The sequence below is a fragment of the Centroberyx affinis genome, unplaced genomic scaffold, assembly GCF_046629955.1.
Source record: "Centroberyx affinis isolate AG114_WGS23_722 - 3 ecotype Tasmania unplaced genomic scaffold, CSIRO-AGI_Caff_v1 ptg002676l_1, whole genome shotgun sequence".
Lineage (NCBI taxonomy): Eukaryota > Metazoa > Chordata > Actinopteri > Beryciformes > Berycidae > Centroberyx > Centroberyx affinis.
The window spans coordinates 1-22,984 of record NW_027280860.1 but is presented as its reverse complement, the minus strand read 5'-3'; the positions used below and the strand labels follow the sequence as shown (position 1 = coordinate 22,984).

At 42.5% G+C, this 22,984-nt stretch overlaps 2 protein-coding genes across 3 annotated transcripts in view; both read right to left on the bottom strand.

Annotated features, from left to right (window-relative positions):
* LOC139657385 (inactive rhomboid protein 2-like) overlaps window positions 1–14,249 on the bottom strand; it is a 35,920-nt gene extending 21,671 nt beyond the window's left edge. The window contains exons 1-3 of one of the 2 annotated variants that reach the window (XM_071535194.1): window positions 14,134–14,249; window positions 8,831–9,004; window positions 2,382–2,543 (exon numbers count right to left, since the gene is read on the bottom strand). In XM_071535194.1, coding sequence (XP_071391295.1) covers window positions 2,382–2,531 — 150 coding nt within the window. In that variant the 5' untranslated portion in view covers window positions 2,532–2,543; window positions 8,831–9,004; window positions 14,134–14,249. The remainder of the gene's footprint in view (window positions 1–2,381; window positions 2,544–8,830; window positions 9,005–14,133) is intronic. The other variant, XM_071535195.1, reaches the window with a different exon arrangement.
* A 1,145-nt stretch (window positions 14,250–15,394) lies between these two features.
* On the bottom strand, window positions 15,395–22,006 carry LOC139657384 (peroxisomal acyl-coenzyme A oxidase 1-like; the record flags this gene model as incomplete). Its single annotated transcript, XM_071535193.1, has 5 exons — window positions 15,395–17,653; window positions 17,844–18,050; window positions 20,015–20,158; window positions 20,861–20,966; window positions 21,827–22,006. Coding segments are annotated over 5 exons (688 nt in total), but the record flags the coding sequence as incomplete, so codon positions are not given.
* Between the last annotated feature and the right edge of the window lie 978 nt (window positions 22,007–22,984).

Here is a 22,984-nt window from a genome sequence, read left to right as displayed (position 1 = left end):
TGACACTTTGAGATTCATCAACTTAATGAATGGCTTTTTGGCTTTTTTCTGAAGGTGGGGAGCCGGTGCTCGGTGGAAGCGCTCTCTCTCCACACACACCCACGCATACTTAATTATGAATAATAAAGTATGCACACAAAAAATGGGTAATACCAAAAAAAAGTATGCACACAAATGGTATCCACCTATAACGCCACTCAAAAAGATTTGCACGCGAGTATGAAGAGGAAGCAAAGTAGACACACACATAGGGCTGGGCGATATATCGATATTATATCAACTGAACTCAACTGAACATTTAGCCTACTTCGTAGAAAATACCGAGATATATATCGTGTATCGCTATTCAGCCTAAAAATACTGAGATATGATTTTTGGTCCATATCGCCCAGCCCTACACACACATATACACACACACACAGCAGATTCCCTCCTAGTTTATGGTGATGACTTTTGACAAGCGGTGGTTGTGGGAAAGTGTCAAGCCTGATGTTCATTAGTTCATTTCAACTAAATAACCACTCAGTTTAGAGCAAACCTCCAGAGGGTTGTGTGGCCCTGTGTCCAACAGGCCCAATGAGAACAAGAGTTGTCCAGTACAATAGGCAACTACTGAGACCAAAAATACTGTTTTATTCCATTCAATTCTATTCAGTTCACTTGACATAAACGTGACTATTGTGCATTGTACCCACTGTCCACTTTCTGTGCTGCATTCGCTACAGGCTGGAGTTGAAACTATTTTCTTTTTTTTTTTTTCCCTGTGGCATTTTAATGATGCTATGTGTCTATTTATATACTGCTGGGACACTGGTTGTGATGGTGCATTGTAATCCTAGCAGGATAAGAATAATGTGACTGGGCTCATTACCGTCACATACCTGAATGGTCTGGTTTGCACTCTCTCTCAGTCTAGTGAGAGAATTATCTGGCTAGAATCCCTTGCTGGTAATTTAGGCATTAAAGATAGCAAAAAAGGGAAATTAAATGACTAGTGACAGAGGCACACGCCTACAAATGCACATATAATTATAATATTTACGAGATTACTTGATGTATGTAGGATAAAATCTGCTCACTGGCAACGGTCGAGCTGAGCCACGCTAATTAGAATTTAAATGTGCCTATGCAGTGGAAACACCACAGTTAGTAGCCTGTGTGTACGCCATATTTCTGCTTCTTCTTTACTCTTTTGTATTGACAGAGCTATAGTACATGCCTGGGATTGTTTGTGCTATATCTGACTATTTACTAGAGTCAAACTACCACACTCAATAAAACTTTGACTACTTTGACTACCGTGTAGCTGAAATGCCACTGTTTGTAGTCTGAGCATGGGGCCCGCAGGGGGGAAATGTATGGCCTTGTGCCCACAAACTGCTAGGCAGCTGTCCCAAATGCCACCCTGCCCAAGCAAATGACACGTATAGGGGGACAGAGGAGAGAGCATGCTACCCTCTTAACAGGCTTTCAACTCTTTTGGTGCTGTGGTACGAGTAGAAAGGGATGCATCTTGCCGGCAGCACCATCTATTGATATGTTCATTGGTAACGTGTGATGTGTGTTTAAATTGTGGAGTATCAGTTTCATGAAAATGTACCCTGTAGCAGTGTGTCTGTCGATATGATATTGACCGGTATAACTGTACATTTCACATGCTAAACATGCTAAACATGCATTCTGTTTTTGAGGCGCTATTTTAGGCTCGGACTTCAGTTCCTTATTTTCAACTTCTTAAAAAACCCCACAAAGTTTATGTTTTTTACATGAGGAACTTGGTTTGATCCGGTTGAAAATGATGGTTGAAACTCTGCCTAGGATCGCTTCCAAACTTTCACTCTACTGTGGATTGTTTTCATTCCCACCCTTTTGCATCCCCTAGGGTATCAACTGAATGTTTCCTAGAAAGGACACAAAGCGATTTGATATCCTTGGAGGGGTGAAAGAAGAGGATGCCATCTCTTTCTTGATGGTTCCCTCTTTCTGAACAAAGATCTGCCAAGAATTATATATTTAACAAAGGGTTCACATTAGGGTCAAGGTAACGATCAGTATACCAGTTTAACAAGGAAAGAGGATTTAAAAGACAGTGTTGGTGGCAGAAAGACTATTTCCCATCGCTCCTCATGAGGTTGGATGTCTGTGATTAACTCTCCTTACTGTGAATTAATAAATAACAATAAATGCTGTTGTCATAGAGATTGAAGCCTGAGGTACTCTATCTTGCCAAATTTTGAATTAACACACCCATGGGAAACCACTCTGCAAGCGAGGGCCCAGTCAGCATGATGAGGCACATTCGCAGTAGCACTAGAAGTGGAAGTGGAGAGTCAGTGTGATGACACATCCGGAGGCCAGAGGGTGAAAAAGGGTCAGGCTACCTGTTTGGGAGGGTCGTGGGCAGTGGTCGTCTCCCGCTGGTCCTCGGGGGGAGGGATGGCTATGACCAGGCTGGGCGGCTTCTTGCTCTTCAGGCGGCTGTCCGATTGGCTGCCGTTGGGAGGCGGCTCCTCCCCCTCCTGTGACGCCATCCTGTCAGAGTTCTGGAGATGAGAAAATCTAATGAATTAAAATGATTAACAGTCATTTATGGTTTATTTTTAGCACACAAGAGAAGGTTACAGGAAGTCTACAGGTAGCAAGAGAGCCCTGCTATGCCTCAAAGGAAAAAGCAGTGTTGCCGTCTGTCTGCTTTTGCTATAGCAAAGATTTAAGAAATATACAGTTTATGACAAATACTCATCCAGTCAAGAAGTCTACATTTCCCTATCTTTGTTAAATTAAAAAAAAAGCTTTAAAAACACATCTATGCATTATAAGATGTAAATCCAGTAATCATACAATGACCTCCAATGCTGCTGATATAGAGGAAATCCTGTCCCACATCCTTCCTAGTGAATCTGTGTCTGCTGTGTTCTCATATTCAATAACGACTTGTTTTAGAAAGGGCTTCCATGGAGAGATTTATCTATATACCTCATAGCAAAAATGAACGATATTCTGTAATTCGCATTAAACACATCAGGCGAAAGCAGAAGTGGTTGGGCTACAAGTGAAGACTACTTCTACAAAGAAGAACATATGTAGTAGATGCAATGGAAACTCAAAAAGTCAAGGTATTTTGCACTGAGATCACTCCTAATCTTTTATAATCCAGGATTTCTAGACATCAAGTTAAAGTACTCTCCCCCTTTTCCCTCATGAAAATGTATTTTACAAGCCTTATGGGATTATAAATGTTAATATTCTATTCTATAATAATCTCATAATATTTTTCTGCAGTAATCCTATAGGAGCTGTAGGATTACTGTTGGATTTTTTTTGTATAGGTTGCCACAGTGTTTAGCTTTTTGTGACAAACAAATTGGTAATCACCCAACTGTGTGAGGAGCGTCACAGAGAATTACAAAGCCGAACATGAACTCACCAGCCCTGCTATATGTATGTGGCCCAGGCCTATATGTGGCCTGGGTCACTGGGGCACGGTGGAAATACCATTTGACCACAAGCTTAATCCTCATCTCATTCACAAGCAATAAGATACAAGGCTAAACTAAACCCTTCGGCACACAGCGCTCGGCTGTAGAAAGCAAAGTGTTCATGGGTAAAGTCTCTCTATGCTACATGTTAGTCGTGACCAATGGGTGCAAAGAGAAGACCTTTCCCTCTCGTCTACAGCCAAAACAATGACTAAAAGAGGAAACCACTGACCGTCTATCCAAACAAACAGGCCCTTTTAAACAAACAGCAGCAGCGGCTGGTTCCCTTCCAAGACAATCCAGTTGAAAACATAAATAAATAAAAAAATCACAAATCCTTGCCAACTTCCCTTGATTTTTGATTACCTTTATAGGCAATTTCTTAAGTGATCCCTAAAAGGCTCGGCTTTTGCTTAGATGTGGAATGATGTTATGTTAAGGATAGCAACCTTGTCTAGCTATACAGCTATACAGCTATACAGGGCCCAGGTCATTAATTTAAGCAGTATGGCATTTAATACATCTCCTTATACACTTAGGCTTTTAGAGGATGCTCTTTCCCAAAGCGACTCTGTGAATACAAACCATAAAATAAAATCAACAATCGTTAATTTCCATCACTGCCAATAGCCCTCTAATAATCAAGTGTATTAGTTGTGTGATTAGTTGCGAGTGCAGTGTCTAACCCAGAGACTTTAAAGTAATTTAGGGGAATTATTGTTTTCCAATCCTTGGAAAACATGTTAGGACATATGACTAACTAGCTAACTATTAGCAAACTGAAGATCAGGTATGAAAACTACTGACATACTTGGACTGATAACACCTCACCACACCAACTGTTTAATACTTCAGAGTGACACCAGATCGATCAATACTAGTCTCAAATCATCATGCATCCTCCTGGTGGTGAGTAATCCATATCTTGGTCTTATGCTTGCACTGTCATCAGCCTGACACTCCTTCCTACTGGTTGCACAAGCCTATTCTACTGTTGCATTCATCAGAAGTCGCTGTGGATGAGAGCATCAGCTAAATGCCTAAAATATAATGCTGACTCAACTATTAAAAAGCATGACATCATCAAAGTACCAGTAGGCTGACTCATATCAGGGCATTGTATCACAAAGAGACCGTTCACTAGCAAGACATCATCTTAACTGAACTACAGCACATGCATGCATTGCACACACACTCCGGACAAAACAAATGACATAAGCCACACTCCTCTATTAGGTCTGACCTGACCTAATAGGACAGTTACTGTATTCTCATTACCGGTCTCTCGGCTCAGGGACGGAACAATGTTGCCAAGCTAACATATCTCCTTCTTCCAGTCTTTACTAATCACAGTCAACAGCAGGGCAACGACCAGCCAGTCTATTCTATTCTCGGAGCTCAGTACCTTTCATAGCATTACTGTGAGTATTTTCCACAAGGATCGAAGGCGCTGCGGCGTTATACCTATAGTTTCACAAGATCGGCCCACGCGTCCATTATATCGTCACGGTCCTGAAGCCTTGGGGTTGTTCTGGAGTTGTGGTTTATAAAATCAATGTTAAGGCCGCGGGTGTCAGCGGCAGGAATGGCAGCAGCACAGAAATTTGACACCAGCTCAGTCGATAGCCTAGTTTCCACTACAGGGCCAAGACAGGGCTGGACAGGGGTCTACTTATTGTCCGTGTTACTCACTTTGCCCCCCCCCAGAACAGCGTTTCTTTTTGCCAAGAGAGGTGATTCATCAAGGATATACGTTCCAATAGTGCTTTCAATCGAGTGTGGTAAACATTTCAAGCCTGGGCCTGAAGCCTGATTCTGTCCTCTCGGGGCGGAGAGCGGCTATTGGCAATCTAGCCTGTGGTTTAGCGGAATAGTGGATAGGGGGAGGAGGCTCTGATGTGCTCCCGTGGGTCCGTTGCACACACCCACCTACTCTGATAATGAAATAGCCAGGAATTTGGCTAATGGACAGAGTGCTCAAGTGGCAGACAGACTGCTGCTGACCACAGTCTATCAATGTGGACTGACTGTTGTTAGGAGCCACATAGGAAAGCAAATGGATTAGAGATTGTTTTGTTTTGGTGGTCTCGAGAGGGATGATCACACTGACTGATAGGAACCTATAGGCACTAAGCAAGGACCAGAAAAAACGCACTGGCCACAATAGCTTTTAACTAGCATTTACCGATACATGAAAATATATAAATAAACCCTCTTCAAGTTATACATATTTCAATACAATCAGGGTACCAAGCCAAGAGCTCTCTTTCTTCAAAAGGAAAAATGGCACACACACACACACACACACACATACAGGGCAGGGGTATAGAGTATAGCAATGATCCCAGTCAACTCACTCTCATGAGTGTGTGTGTGTGTGTGTACAAGTCTGTATGACCTCACTCTGAGTAAGACTACGTTATAGTGGGCTAGGTCTTATTCCGCTGAGCTAATTCAGTACAATTTTAGGGCAATTAGCTACATCACCAGAGCAGTGTTCCCCAAAACGATAATCATGCTGTTGATGAGTAAAAGGCTCCCCCCTACAAAGGCAAGTTAGTAAATGACACTTAAATTAGACCCCTTTTTTACAGACTGTCAACAACGACAACAGGTAGAAGACCTTGAGAACGAGTGGTGCAGGGTTTTCCTCAGGGATCAATTTCTGCATAACACCAACGTGCATCATCCCCAGTCCGCCATGAAACAACAGCTTTAGAATTATAAAGGGATTTTCAAGGTTTGGTTTGTGTTCTGCCTAGCTAAAGATGCTGACTTAACATTAGCCGTGTCTGGAAGTGGTAGCAAGTCAGCAAGTAACCTCATAGCATAAGGGCATGTTTGCTTCATAAACACTGAACATTCCTGATCATTAACTGTCTGCGTACTGTCTCATGTATTATAATACATTATAATAGCTAAAAAAAAAAAGCTAAAAATGACAAATGGGTTTCAGAGGCAGCTACATATGTTATGTCCCAGTTACGCTTCAGTAGCAAATGGATAACATGGGGCAGAAACCAAATCTCAAGGCAGTAGTCAACTCACTCATTCCAGTCACATCTCCCAGTGAGTCAAGTGTGTGTTAGAGCAAGGAAGAGGCATGTCCGGAGTGACATCATCCATCGTTAATCTCATCATGTGACATGGAAAACCGCCATTTCCCCTGTGTGTCCCTGCATGTCTTTGCCTCTCTGGGGTCCAATAAGTCACTGGCTCATCTAGCACGCTCCATGTTTGACCACTAATCAGTGTTGCAGCAATGGGACTTTGTGTGTGCATATTAGCCACCTCCACCCCTTGTGTTCGGTGCCGTCATGTGTTCCTCTGAAGAGTGCGTCACCATGGGTCACCCTCTTCCCCCCCTGAGAGGCCTGGCCCCGGGTGTGTGTCGGTGTGTTTGTGTGTACTCCTCCATGCCTGATGCACCAATTGATGAAATCCAGTTGTCAACAAATTGTTCTGATTAAATACGCCAAGACCAGTCATCTTATTACAACAAACTATTAGTGTAGTTTGTGGTGGTACACATGTTCCTGCCAGGGAGACTAAGATACCGCGAGCGCTTCATACCCCCTTTGTGTAAAACACACAGTTTGAGACATCCAACACGCTGTTTTCGAACGCATTCAAACTTTAGCTCACACCGTGTATTTTAGGCATCTCTTCTCACATCTGAGCCAGGAGAATAGTTGAGAAATCACACAGCGCGCCTCCACGCCAATAACGCCTGTTGTTGCTGCCTAGTGAGCTGTTAAAATAGTGAGCCTAACCGATTTGTGGTTTTATGAGTGCCAAGTTAAGCCATTTTCCTACTTTTACATTTTAGCCATTTACCTGACATCGTTATCCAGAGTGATTTACGAAGTGTGCAGCAGTTGAGAAAGCTTAAATTCCTATTTTTACATTACAAGCAACCAAGAGTCAACACTGCAAGAGTCGGAGCCATAGTGCCCTGACAAGAGTCCTGTGACCACAGAATGCTCATGCAATAGAGAAGTGCCAGGAAAAGAAAAGAAACAATGAGAGCCAAAGACAGAGGTAGACAGGGATTTTTTTTTTACAAGATCTGTGGAAATTCAAGCAAGTATAGGAGGAAGATGTGGGAGTGGGGATCCGTGGGATATTTCTTAAAGAGACTACTTCTGACCAAGTGGTCAGAAGTGACTGGCTGATCTGTAGGGCTGGACCAATGCCATGGTATGAGGGTTCGGTTTCCTTACATCTTTATAAAACGAGGACATAAGGGATGTACTTTTTAGTAAAATGTCCTCTATTTATGTTGATTTCTTTGGGTTGGATGATTATGAAAAACTTGAGTTGTGTTTCAAGAAGGGAACCTATTGTATAGCAGATTTTATTTGTCAAGCTTGGGAGAGAAGGCAGAATATTTTGTTTAAGACCGAGCTGTATAATAAGCTGTATAATAAGCGGTAATCTTGTTATAAGAAATGTTTTGAAATGTATGGCCGCTGCAACGGTAACTTTGGTGTCTTGTAAACCCATGAGGGTTGGGCACTTTGTGTGCATGGCACGAAAATAAAAGAAAATCATCATCAATCATCAAATCATCATCATAAAAGGCAGCAGCCCCAGGGTTTGAATTTGATGAAGGCAGACAATAATGAATAATCCTAATCAATACACAAGCCCCCCATGTACTGTATATACTGTAGGTAAGTAATGGGAAAGGGTTTAATTTATCATTTGGCCCAATTGTATTCCACGCAAAATCTATCAATATGTACAGGGTTATGTTACTATGGAGGCAAAATAATGATTATTTGGTGCCAAATGCTTGGGAAAAAATTAGTCACCCACTTCGGATTTCTAATTTTCAAATGTTGAAAAACCGCCTACAAATGAATTTGTAGGCGGTGAGTGTCAGACACGCCTTACCGCACGCTTGCTCTTGCAAACTGATGCAATGTTGCGTAGGCCCACTAACTAGCAGCTGCATGCTACCATGGACACTGGTGATGACAGGATCTGATTAAAAAATGTGTTAAAATAATTACTGAGGTTGCCTTAGACAAGTCTGTATCTAAACCAAATTAATATACAGATGTCAATAACCACATTATAAAAGCAACAATGACCTTAAATCAGTAGGTTATCACAGTGTGTCACTTGGTGTCACTAGGCTTTTTACATTGCGAAGGGCAACATTTACACAATGTTGCACAACAACCTGCGGCCTTACAGTGATTGTGGCTTGAGTAAGATATTGCTTACTTTTTCCAATTACAATAAACAGCGATCAGTGTCTATTACTTCACGAAGATTGCCACTGTAATATTGGTACACAATCCTCTTGAATTGCTAGACATTTTGAGAGTCTATCATCTTACTGTGTGTTTCCACAGCAGAAATGGCTGCTGTTGCGGCTGATGTTGTTGATCTGCTGTTGGATGTTATTCCGAAACTCTTGGAGGCCAAATGAGGAACTGGCCGTCAGATGATTGCCTCATCACCTCCTCTTATGACCATCCACCAAGTTCTATATACATCTTCCCAAGTAGATCCTAGAAAGGAGAGATACACAAAACCGTAAGAATGTTTATGGGTGAACCCCAAAGTGCTCAGTGTGAAATCAAAGGACATCAGCAAGGGTCTGCTTAGTAGAGCTCTGCTCTCCTTTAACTCTCCAGGCAATGTAGGCTATTAATTTTTCTGTCTGCGTAAAATTGTGTCAATTTTATGTTAATTGTATATTGAAATGTTTAGGTAACATATTTAAATTCAACAGAGAATGCAGCCTAAGGGTGGGGGACTTAAAATTAGCACAAGACACTGCTTCTCGCTTTGAATGGCAACTTCTCTATTAAAAAGTTCACCATTCAATTCATCTAACCTTATTTTTTATTAATGTCATCCATTATTTTTTTTTAAATTCAGAAATACATTCTTAACTTATTAGGGGGGCAGAGCAAGCCATAGGCTACAAAGTCTCATCATCCTATATGACAGGCATTCATGCATAATTATCTTTTGAATCGTGTGCTCAAAAAACAACAGAATGGCCACATTTCTGCACGGACACAGAGTGCCATCTAAACTCAAAGCTAATTTCACACATTACTCACATGCCTTCATAAAAATAGTGCGATTAAGATTATGAAAGTATTGGAGCGAGGGGGGTGAAAAATAGTGGGCATTGTAATTATTTCACTAAAAGCTGCAGTGACACAGGAGACGGCATGGCAGCACTGGACTGAGAGGACAAATGATGTGCAAAAAGTGGACCGTCTTCACATAATGTCCTCACACTGATTTCATGTCTGGCACAGTCAGTAAGTGTGTGGACAACTGCGTGAAGTGCAACAACCAATTTGTATGTGGGACTTTCCCACACTGACAGTGTGGGTCGGAGGAGATGAGGAGATGACAAAGATGTAATAATGTATCCCTCTGTGTGAGCAGTGTATGAAGGCACTAAACCATCCGCTATTTCATACTGGGTTATGAATTCATAGTTAATTCCCAAACTTTGTGTGTCCCACATCTGTATTTAAACAAAGCACAACTCTGTATGGAATTCAAGTTAGTTTGACTATTCCCATGTTAGAGAACCTGATGAGTTCTACTAATCCAGCCTATCTATTTCAACAAACTGGACTGTTGACTACTTCCATGCTGGAAATGGTGGACCAGATAGTATTTAGTGTGAAAGGACCATAGGTGAGACAGTGGTCAGCGAATGCACCTAGAGCTTTGGACGCAAAAATCGGCAAGTTGACTTGAGGATGAAGAGGCTGCTTTAAAACAAGCTTTTGCAGTAGCAGCATTATATAAAGTTTACACAGAAATGTGAATTTGTACCAATCTATGCATCTTTTATGGCAGCTTTGAAATGGCGTCCTGACAAATTTCATACATCACCAGAGGATTTCAAAAGGTGGATGACATGTGTTGTTTGATCAGCACTGATGATATGCGTGTAGAGTACAAACTGTGAGCATGACTGAGCAGACACAGTCATCATGCCAACAGGAGCTGAATCGGCTGACAGTTTCTCAGACAGGACAGGGCCCAACTTTCAGTAGCATCTGTGTATGTGTGTGCGTGTATCTCAGTCAGTGGAGCAACTGAAACTGCAAAGAAACTGCCCCCTCACTCCACTTCCAACCACAATATCTCATGACGATGATGATGACACACCAAACAAAAGTTTGGTTCTCTAGGTGTCCAACTACGCTTCTTTGGCTGAAAATCGCACCGCATTTTCACGCCTCAAGCAACTCAGTCATTCCAGATGAAAGCCACTGGAAAACAGTTATTCAAGTTCTCTACCAAGAGATCTTGTAATACATTTGTGCATCAACCTCACTTTCAGGGAAGTACCCAACCATTCCAGAGACAGCTTAAAACGCAGCACTATTTTCCAAGAGCCTACATGCCCAAACCTGCACAGCAAGAAGCTACTATTGCAAATTCCACTGCAAAAGCCTCGCTCCCGGTCCAAGAGAGTCCCTCGCAATCCTCAAGATGTGACCTAAATATCTGATTCATACATATTACCATACACCAAACAAGAGGTGAAATGTAAGATTGCTGCTCAGATACAAAGTCTGTCATGTTTTTCAGTTTGTCATGGGCGCTACAACATGTCTGTGCATGCATGTGTGCGTGTGTAACATTGTGCCACCCAAAATAGCTAACTTCTTAAAGATTTTGGCGGAGAAATCCCTGTCAACTGGCCCAGCCTGGCTGTTGGAGCTGAGAAAGACACAGCGGCCTACTCTCTCTCTCTCTCTTTGACACACAGAACTGCGCAGCCAGACAGAATATGAGTAATGACATTTTGTCCCCTCCTGGAACAACGTTCGAGAAACACAGAAGAAAAAGAGCTTTTTAGACGGCAACAATGAACATAAATGGTCACAACAAACCGCTCTCGGAACAATTAGGAGCTTCTGTAGAAAAACCAACGCATCCCCTAAAAATCCTTTTAAGGTTTATGAGACTTCGGCTCCCAAAGCGTTTGCTGCGCGTACCATCAAATCCTCTGAGATGATGCGTCAGGCAGTGTGGAATGAGGGTTGGCATGGCGGTGCAGGAATGAATCCCTGCAGCCTGGCCGGCCGCTTTAATACTCCTGACACTGAAGTAGGTTGCTACGTGAGAGGAGAGGAGCACAACACTTTCTGGGCGTGTTGCAGCGCAGCAGCTGAGGACAGATAAAAATCATGAAAGGAAAGCCCCAGGAAGGAAGCCTGATTCTCACACTCTGTGAGAGAAGACTGGAATTGAAGGCGAGCAGACTAGCCCAGGGCTTTCTAAACTTTTTCATATCAAATTAGATGGACAAGATTTTTGTTGTTAGAAATTATCTATGCAGAAATGCAGGTCTGGCCCACTGTTGGTGGGGAGCTAGCAGTGAAGAGACTGAACACTTTGATCAGAATAAACACTCTGATACCTTCTGTCAGTCAGCAAAATGAAGCAGCACTGAAATTAAACCGCTCCACAGTTTGCTGGGGAGAACCTGGAGACCCGTCAAAGACCCCTGGAGATCACTAGAGCCTACTTTGAGAACCGCTGGAGAGGCCCATCAAAACTGCAGCTGCTTGAATCCAGCCGGAAAAACAAACCGCTCTGTGGGCATTGAGGAGACTGGGCTTCCCAAGATGAACCCTGTGTGTTCTTGTTTAAATCCAGTGTCTCTCTGCCGATTACGGCGAAGCACGGCCCTTCGGCTCGACTGGTGTTTCCGTGTAGCCGCACAATGTGAACTTTCTGATTCGCTCTGGGTCACGGCTCTCGTTGACACAGCCCGTTAGCGCAGCGGCAGGTGCGCTGGTGGTGTAACAGACATGCCAGTTCAACCGTGCAGAGGCAGGTGCTGTGTGGGTCAGAGCTGGGTGCATTACATAAATACTGCTTCCTATGCTTATATAGAATGGACTTCCCCTTCTACTGGATCGCCTGTACATCTGCAGAAATTCAGTGGAATGCAAGCACTTCTGATTGAGTTTGTATCAATCTAGCATAGCACTGGAATTGGTTTATAGGCCCTACCAGTAAAGGGAATATAGAGACTGTTTCTGTTTCAGTTAAAATATTTAACCTCTTGTAAACTAATAAACACCTCTTACACATCCTACAATAAAGTAGAGAAGGAAGTATGCAAATATCACAGCAAAACTGTAAATCCCTATATGGGATATGATAGAAATTCCCTAGGCAATATAAAATACCATAAAGTATGAAAAGGTCACTATAAAACATTAAGTACCACAGACACTTTATAAGTCCCTTTAGGAATATTAAAGTGATTTTTCATCAGGGAAACAACATAATTGCTCATTATTATACTATGATTGTCGTCTTAAAGTAGTTACTGAAAGGGCGCTGAAATGTCACTGATAGGGCCAGAGAGTTACAGTAATACTGCCTTTGTACACAGTCTCACATGATCCAATTATCTCACACAAGAGTTGGCTCTGACTGACAATGAGTGACTTGTTAGTAAATGTCTCCCATGTTCTCTCATGTTGACCTTCATGCGGGTGTGTGGAATAACAGCCTGCTCTTCCACTTTGAATTCGCTTCTAGTCATCTCATAAAAATCACCATTCACAAGATCTGCAGAATTGGCAAGGAGAGGAGAAAATGTTGCAGCTATGCAGGACTAGAAATGCTGACCTAGATTTTCACTGACTGACAGTCTACACTATTTAGACATTAACTGTCAAGAGTCCATTACTGTAATGAGTTGGCTAACGCCGCAGTTGCCAAACTTTTTCATAGAGCCAAAGAGATAAATTAGACCACAGACTCTCATTTGATAAGATTTCAACGTGAGAAACACCATCTGAGAAGAGCTGGCAGATATAATGTAGTACAGACTTATGTAACTGTCTGCAGTAGGTGGAGAGGTAACAGCAGGGACAGGGAACATGAACACAACAGTCATTGTTATACATTTTGTCACTGTGCTAACTTCTACGCAGTGAAATGAAACTATTCCTCATTTGGAGTCCCATTGGAACCCGTTCAGTGACCTCTGGAGGTACCCGGACTCCATTTTGCGAACCAATGGGCTTAAATATGTATAATTCAATCTAAGAACATACACAAGAACTTGAACTTCTTATTTCTGTCTATTGGGAAACGCAGAAAGTCAGTTACAGTAGATTCCTGACTGAAATGCAGTAAAACGCACCACATGTTGTCAACACTCCCTCCCACATTCTTTTGAAAAAAAAAATGGGAGGGGTGTATGAGGCACTGAATGAGATTGTCGCGAAATTGATTAATATAATTAAGTTTACAAAAGATAATAGAGGAGGAAAATATCATAACTTTGCGATGAATATTGGCATTTCTCCCGGCAGGCAGAACAACAAAGGGCTTGCTGGAGCATGCTTTCAGCGGCTCGTCTGTATGGAAACGTTGCGAGCTAACACTAAAAATGCCATTAACTGTTACATTATTATTTGTCCTTTTCCAAGCTTAGGCTGAAGTCTAGACCTTACTCAAACACCGCTTTACCACAGTATCTGCATATCATTTGAAGCCATTTCACTTTAGTTTGTCTCCATTTTAAAAACTCGATAATGACCGTTGACCCAAACGCCACGCACACTTTTAATTACATTACAAAAAAATAAAAGTAACGTTAGCAAAGGCTTTACGTTATGCCACTCACCTCCAAGAGCTAACTCGGTTATGGGTCATTAACGGCAGATATTTCGGTCCGACTGGCTACAGTAATGTACGTTACTCTCCAGTGTGTTGCTCACTACTTCCCTCTTTTCCTCCTCCAACATCCTTGACTGCAGCTCCTCAGAGGAGGAGGAGGAGGGTGAGAGGAGGCGGAGTTACGACCTACCTGACCCGCAGAAGAGCCGTGGTAGTCCGGTCCAAGCCCTCCGCCTGGCCCGGTGTGCTTAACATAAACTATTGAGCCCAGTTGTGTTTAGTCAATGATTAACTCCAGTATGAACATGTCTTGATGCCCATGCCCACTTCCTGTTTAGTCCGTAGGTTTGACCGATAGACCATAAGAAGCCTACAATAATTGTATTTCAAAAGTTATGTTGGTTTACATTTTATTATCATGCACCTTCTATAGGTTTGATACTATTAAGCCCTACAATTAAGACTTTATTCTATAAAGACTAGGTTTAGCTCAAAAAGGGGGTTAAATGAATTCCACAAATGGCAACTTAATAGCCTAAAAACGTTTTCATTCGTTTTTCTTCAATAAGTAGCCTACTACTGCAGCTATTTTGAACATCCTCTTAATAAATTTTTACTTAGCATGCTCTAGTGCTGATATTGTAGGTTGTGTATGCTTATATAACCCTCATTTTGCTATGTCCCTATTTATATTCTGTTTTTCTTTGCTGTATCTTATTACTAGACCACAGCCCACTTCCCTCCACGTTGATCATTAGTCTCATCTCATCTTCAGAAGGTGGTAAAGGAGTTCAGGTGTCATTCATTACCTCCCTGCTGAGCTTCACTGATATGAAAACATACTTATGCCTCAGCCTGAATAAACTATTTTGAATAATTTGCACATTCCCTGTCATTATTTGGTAAAATAACAGCTTGTTCCAGATGCATGGCCTAAAGCAGTAGAGGGCCTGAGGAAATCCAAAAGAAATGTTTTATTTACTAGTTTCCACTGTTATCTCCCCACCTATTTAGCCTGCTCTAAATTAAATGATCTCCAACAACAGTCAGGAAAGTAAACAAAGTAAAAATTTCATCAGATGAGGACCTGTGGTCTAATGCACATCTATTTTGGGAACAGTTTGGGAAGTGGCCTGAAGAAAATGCATCAATTAAATGAACGCTGGTTAGGGAAGTGATCTTGGTGAGCAGTTTTATAATCGATTCCAGCTGGCCATCTAGTGGTTCAAGACACATGAACTGACTACACATTGATTATTTTAACCTTTTATTAATAGAATCTGACTGGCAAATTATTTACCAACCATTACAATCAATACACAAAATCACATTTGTTTAAAATCACTATAAATCAAGGAAATATATCCAGGGTTCCCACACTCACTTGGACGTCATACTGAATAATGTCACTTTAAGAAAAACTTGAAATGTTTTGGGGTCACACATGATGTTGGTCAGTACTGGACATCACAGAGGCCTGATATTTTACCCCTTAAGTCAAAGCATCCTGGTGAACAGTTGAGGGCGGCATACTGAATAATTTTAATAATTAAAAAAACAAGTTTTAAGGCCATCCATTCATTTTTAATTTTTCTCAAATCCACAAACTTTCAAGGATTGTCAAGGCCCGTGGGAACCCCGTATATCTTCACATTATCACACAAATATGCTAAAACAAAACAGCTTAGTCCGTACATGTTGATAAACACACATGCTATGTCTACAACAGAAATCATCAACAGATCGAGTGTCTGGAAATACAGAAATGAAATGTCACAAGCCTTGTGTGAGAACATTCTCTATTAGTTAAGACTAGGGGAAGACGACTTCCTCAGGCACATAATTATCCCACGGATCATCTTTACAGTTCACAGAGGCTTCAGATTACAGCTCCCCCTTTTAATCGCGGTGTAATCACAAAATCTAACATTTAATACAGCTGGTTCTGTTGCCTCTTGTCATAAATTTCTGTTTATTGACTCTATTTCCAATTTTAGGTTTTGCCAACGTAAAACTGTAATTACAGAAATGAAGGAGCTGTGACTGAAAGAGTTATGTAGTTTGCGAATGTTTCAGCCATGTTTGAATCAGAATAATACAGTAAAGCCTGAATAATTCAGTAGGATCTGAGCATCTCAGCAGGATTAACAGCAGATGCATATAAAATACAATTTTTTTTGTACATCTTTTGACCAAAAAAAAAAAGCAATCCATCCGGGAAGTTGGCTGGTGTGATCTCTCTTAGTAATAATTAAGCCCCACACAGCAGGGAGGGAGGATTCTCATGCGCACATATGTGGCCGTATCAAGCACTTGAGTATCAGAAATTCAGGCTGCTCCTCTTCTGAGGGGCTTTTTATACACTTGACATTATACTTCACCTCGCACCATAATCATAATATAATCATATCATAATAATAATAATAATTCAAAAAGCTCTCACTGCTCTGTCTCTCACTCACACACATACATGCACGCACGCAAACACACAGTCTCTCCCTCAAACGCATGCGAACAAACACACCAGCGCAACCGTTCATGCTCACTGCTAAACACAGAGCCATCATACATCATGAGAAATGCTGGGATTGAACCAATTTTCTCAACGACTGAGAAATGTTAAAAACACATCATCCCCAAAGGGTTTAATTACGTGTTCAGTCTTTGAATGCCCCATAAATCATTAGACCCTCTCACATGCTTCGTCTCTCATTGGTCCTCTCAGCTCAGTCTCTACGCATGGAGTACGATATAAAGCGTTACACATTGAAACCTACACACTGATAATTGTTAAGCAGATTAGTCCAGTAGAGTGATTTATTTTATAGCAACATGAGAGTGAGAGAGAGGGAGAGGGAGAGAGGAGAGAGAGAGAGGGAGAGAGAAAAGGCAGATCTGGGTTTCCCCTTCAGAACGTAGCTACCGCAAATGGCAGGTTTGGGAGACTAGGCTGACACTGCCAGTCCATGCCGATCTTAAGATCTTGATACGTGGGCAACACTTTGATGCAATGTAGGTGAGTGATAAGCGGGTAATAAGTACGATTTTTCGGGGTGGTGGGAAATGAGGAACTCCACCCACATGGACAGTCAGGCAGGCAGAGGAGAGTCAAGAAATACAAATTTAAAATTAGTATTAGATATCACTTTCAGCCCTGGTTTCTATTCCTCCCAAACTATTTTTCTTTTTAGGTGCTTGTTATCATCTCCTGAACCAGTTCTTTCTCCTGCTTATAGCCCATTCTGTTCACATCCCTCCAAAATGTTGCCCACGTACCACGGCCTTTAGAGAGGCTGACCCCCAGTGAGCACCCAGGGTCAACTTCGCCACAGAGAGAGAAAAGAGAGGAGAGCAGGGCGAAATAGACCCTTCTGATTGGAGGACGGCGGCTGATGGCTGGGTTAGTATTATTAGCGCTCTGCCTATCCGTGTGGGGTTGAAGGGCAACAGCCGGGGTTCAGGGGTCAGGGGTCAGCTCACAGTTTGGACTGCAGAGGCTTCAGGTACTTGTGGTAGGACTCGTGAACCTGGGGAGGGAAGAAGAGTGGGGGAGCAAGTGTAAGACAATTTAGTATTCTTTTCTGTAACTTCTGTGACAAATTTAAACCACTATGTGGAGTATCCTGATGCGGTACACCCCAACCACCTAGTACTCAAAGCAAGTTAAAGAATTGTTTGCCACTACTATCATGTAGCCCAGGTCGGACCCTGACTGACCTCAGTGCGGTTGAGGGGGGAGCGGCGGGCCCACTCGAACATGTTCTCATAGACGTTCCCGTCGTATCGCCCCAGGACCGACTGCAGCATGGCGTCTTGGTAGTCGAAGGTGTCCACCAGCGCCACGGCGTTGGGCCTCAGCTGAGACAGCAGCTCCTTGATACGGACGGAGACCTGCAGCACCTGGGGCACACTCAGCAGACCGGCCTGCGGGAAAACGAGAGAGATGGAGAGATGTGGATGAAAACGTGCCGCTGGGACACACTCAACCGCCCAGGCAGGGAGAAAGAGAAAGGAGAGGCATTAGGTTTGCCTTGGCAAGTCCAAAAACCATCTGGTGCAAGCTGTGGTCCTGATTTATACCCGTCTTCAGACTCAAGAATGAGGCGTGAAGTCTCACATTTCTTTTTTTTTTTTTTTAAGTGAAAGCTCATTTAATAAGCCAAAATTTAATTTCAAGAGCTAAATATAAAAATATATATATATATATATATATCAAAAGGACACAGGCTTGGTCGCTGCACAGTATTTCTTATTCATTTACAAAAAAAGCCACTTCAACGAAAGACCTCAAAGTCATGATCATGAATAGTATCTGACACACAAAGCCCCCGTTTTGTTAGCTGGGAGACAAAGACAGCATTCAGTCCCATCTGTAACGCGGTTGAGCGGCTGGTTTTTCATACGGAAGTGGTCACTGAGGCCGACAGGCTGCGCAGTACAGGGAACATGCAAATCACCGGGCAGCTTTGCAGAATCTTTACAGAGAAACAATTGCATGTGGGATTTTTAGCCTGAAGGACCAGAATTCAGCTGACTGGCATAAACCTCATGATGACTCAAGCCTTATTTGTTCCCTTACACATAGCCTTGGATCAACATTGGTCTTCATCAATACATTTACTCACAGCTCTGAGTTAGCACTGCTCTTTGCACATCTAGACTGCCTTCTTACTCATGCCATCTGTATGTGCCAGTCAAGTGTGTCAGGTGAATAAACTATTGTAAATGCTTAGTAGTTATCCTAGAATCCTTCAAATAGAGTCCACTCACTAACAAATTCCTTAGTTTTTAACATGGCCATGTACACATGCAGTCAGTGGGACATACACACACACACACACACACAGACAGAGAGAAGGCCAACAAACACACACCTGAACCGGAAAAGTCTGCCAAAGTTTTCCTTTCCCAATACACAGCTGAGCTGACTATACATAGATGAGATGTGCCATACAAAAACAAGTCAACTGTAGCTCTCCATTTATATCATGTCCTGCAAGGTATTTAGGGACTCTAGCTTCAGATCAAAGGGCAAGCCTTGCCTGTAGACATGTGTCTGAGTAAACCTGTTCTGTTGATTCTTGTGCCAAACTTCTTGATCAAACCATCAAACCTTGAAAATGCAATCAGTCAGTCAGTCATTACAAAGTCCTGTATGATGCTATACGCAGTGGTGGCTGAGAAGACAGTATTGACTGTAGACCATTACTTTTTTCCCCAGAGCATCTCAAGGCAAATTCAGGTCTGGCAGTCAGTCAGTCAGTCAGTCAGTCAGTCAGGTAACGCTTAGTGAGATGTTGCTTCGTGAGATGGCCTCTAGAAGGCGTCTTTGACTAAAAGATGGCCTCTCACCTATGGGTAAAATGCCACATTGACTCCCATACACTGTTAATGCCATATTGGATCTCACACACTGAATCACACTCTTCGCCCTCAATTTACAGACATCCACATCTTCTGCTGTCCTGCAAACCTTAACAGTAAGTCACGTTATTACCTGTGGTATTTAAGTGATGTCGGTGGAATAGGTTATTTAACCAATAAATGTGGAATAGGTAATTTAACCGATAAACATGGAATAGGTAATTTAACCAATAAACGTGGAATAGGTAATTTAACCGATAAACGTGTTGCGCTAGCCAAGCATTGCTCCCACATTCAGCCCCACTCTCTGCCGTTAATTTACATACATCCACGTCTTCCGTTGCCCTATAAACTTTAACGTTAGGTAATGTTATTACATTATTAACAGTGTGGTATTTAAGAGACATTAGTGGAATTATTTAAGCAATAACCATGCCGTAATGCTTCAGTGCATTGAATTGAACACATGCGCCATGGGTGTGTACAGGATCTGTGCTCGTTTCATTTCTGATCATTACTCTTACCTGTAGGAAGTGCCCAGAGTTCTGTGCGATGCCATGCAGGGCGTAGAGCAGAGCCAGGGTCGACAGCACTGAGTGTATCGCTGTGTCGCCGATCTCGGCCAGCTTGGCGGCGAACAGCTTCACCACAACGTAGTGACAGTGGGCCTGGAGACGAGGAACAGCAGGGACGGGCAAATGGACGAGAGAGAGAGATTCAGAGGGACGTGTGAGGGGGGAAAACGGGATAAAAACAGAGTGAGGATGAGTAGGATTGGAGTTCGACTTCTAGCAGCTACAGAACAACGCCTGGGACCTCATTTATATACAAGCATGCGGTGCATTAAGTTTGAGCTTACCAAGCCAAAGGTGTGATTTGTGAGCTGTGAAAAGCTGTCAGTATATCTAATGAGCTAAAAATATCTTCATACCAAAATCAGTGGGTTACATTGATTTTGTCCAATTTTGTTTGATATAAAAGATAATGATAAAACTAATTTATATAAGACAAGGAATGAACATGATATATTTTTAAATCATGTTTTTGACATGATCGCATGATGGAATCAAGGATCGTGGTTTAATTAAAAATTCTAATGAAGTCCCTGGAGAGGGGAGGAAGATAAAGTGTGAAGATTAAGCTCAGAGAGAGATTGAAGAAGTATCTGTATGGAGCGAGTTTTATTTCACACTCAATATTTCAGGCGTGGGTTACCACTGGCCTTAGGACAATATTCAAGGCTTGTCAGAGTTGGCCATGGGCCAATATAGCCACTTTTTAACACTGCCTCCTAGGCTAAGGTTAGGTTTAACTCATTTTAGAAATGGGAAAACATGCATGCACACACACACTCACAAAACTGAACTTACATCTGATGCTCTGACCAGTTCGATGGCACTGTAGTTCCAGGCGTCCTCCTGGCTCTTCCTGTGCTGCAACTCCTGCTGGATGCTCTTAGCTGCCAGCTCTACCAGTCTACAAAGAGAAACACAATCCCTGTTATCCAAAGGTGTTATTAGTAGAACGACCGCATTCAAAAGATAACACACTCATACCTGCCAGCTTACCTAATGCGCACGCAAACCTATCATCATCTTTGACTTTGTGCTGTCAGGGCAATGGTGGCTATCTCTTTACTTAAAAACACAATAGCACCTATTGGTCGCCCTTCAAATCTGTAAGTGCACTTAGGCAATGAAATATGTCATTTAATTTCATCTAGATTTTCTGAAGGAGATATTGCAGGAATAAATATGCTGCGGGCACAGGAGAAATGACCACAACCAAACACACTCCTCCCTTGCCTTTCATCTCTCTGGTGTCCTTGGCAGGGCACATTATGTCGCCCTCCACCAGACCGACTTAGCCCCTGAACTGTCTGTGCTGCCAAACGGATTTAGATGCGACTAAGGCCTGACAGTATGCAGCGATGATCAGGACAGCATAAAAAAAGTCAGAATCTAAGTAGGACGAAGGCAGGAAAATAGCCAACAGCAGATTCACCCTGGACAACATCAGATCAGACTGGAAGGGAGACCATACAAACCACAGTTCAAGTAAAAGCAAGCCTAAAAATATCATTTTTAAAAGTGTTTTACAAGGAGGAGGATACCGAGTTGGCAGGTTGCTCCAGAGCCTTGGGGCCTTGTGGAGAAAGCTGATCACTCTTAGTCTTCATGCTAGACTGTGGAACAACTAAAGGAGATTTTTCTACTCTTGTCTCCTCTTCTTCATTCACTCATTCCTCTGTTGTTTATGTGGCCATCCACAGTTTGCCGACCTCCACCCCGCACACCTAAACGCACCACATGCCAACAGAGTTACTTGTGTCTTACTTGGCAGCCCGTAGTTTGTAGACCTCCACCAGGCTGGCCAGGTCGTTGATGTTGACCACGGTTGGCCTGGCGGAGACGGGCTGGGGCTGGACCCTCCGCTGCTCTGCTTCATTCAGGTACGACACAATCCCGCTCAGCCGCTGGCCCGCCTGAACCTGCCGATAGCTCTTCACCAGGTATCTGTATGTACAAAGTAAGGACACACACACACACACACACACAGGAAGGGTTATACATGCAAAGAGACAGAGTGAGAGGCAGAAAGATACTGAGGGAAAAATCCATCCTTGGATAAACTTACAATGTTATACATCATCAATTTGTGGTGTTAAATGCATTCTAGAAGGAAACCCGCCTCTTCTGCTTCTACCTCTGTTAGTGATTACCTACATTTCCAAAAAATGCTTTTCAACAACTCCCCAGAGAATAGGCAATCAATCAAAGGGCATATGAGCATGTAAAATATGGTTAGCTAATCAACTAGCTTGTGAACATTGGGCCGTGTCTATGTCTGTGGCCATGCCCCTCACTTGTGGCTGCATTGTATTGTGGTCCATTGAGGCATTGAGGTCCATCTCTGCTTCTTCTACAATAGATTTGTCCCTCTATGATTGTTGAAAAAACAAATGAGTCTACAAATAAGCTCTTGCTCTTTGACTGACACCAAAACCTGACGTTTACCTCTGATGTTTTAGATTGTGTTTCTTTTTTTTTTATTTTAGGCATTTTATGCATTATTGACAGAGACAGTGCGTGAGAGAGACAGGAAGGTATGGGAGAGAGAGGGGAGGACATGCAGCAAATGGCCGCAGGCCGGATTCAAACCCGGGTCGCTGCGGGAAGAACTGAGCCTTATGTGGTACGTGCTCTACTTGGTGATGCACCGGGGCGCCCCATGTTGTAGATTGTTGAAAAATTTTATTATTAAAAAAATGATTATTCATTTTTTAAACTCCATTGTAGTTGCACTGTAAGTATCTTGTATCTTGCCAGTTATTCACAGAATAAAAAAATACACCAAACAACAAAATGGGCCCAGAAATGCAAGATAAAACACCAATAGCTGTTTTTTTTAACCAGTGTTAAAGTGTTTTAGGGTGGATTTTTCCCTTAAGCAAGGCATACATTTACACACAAACAGTAGACATGTTTAGTAAA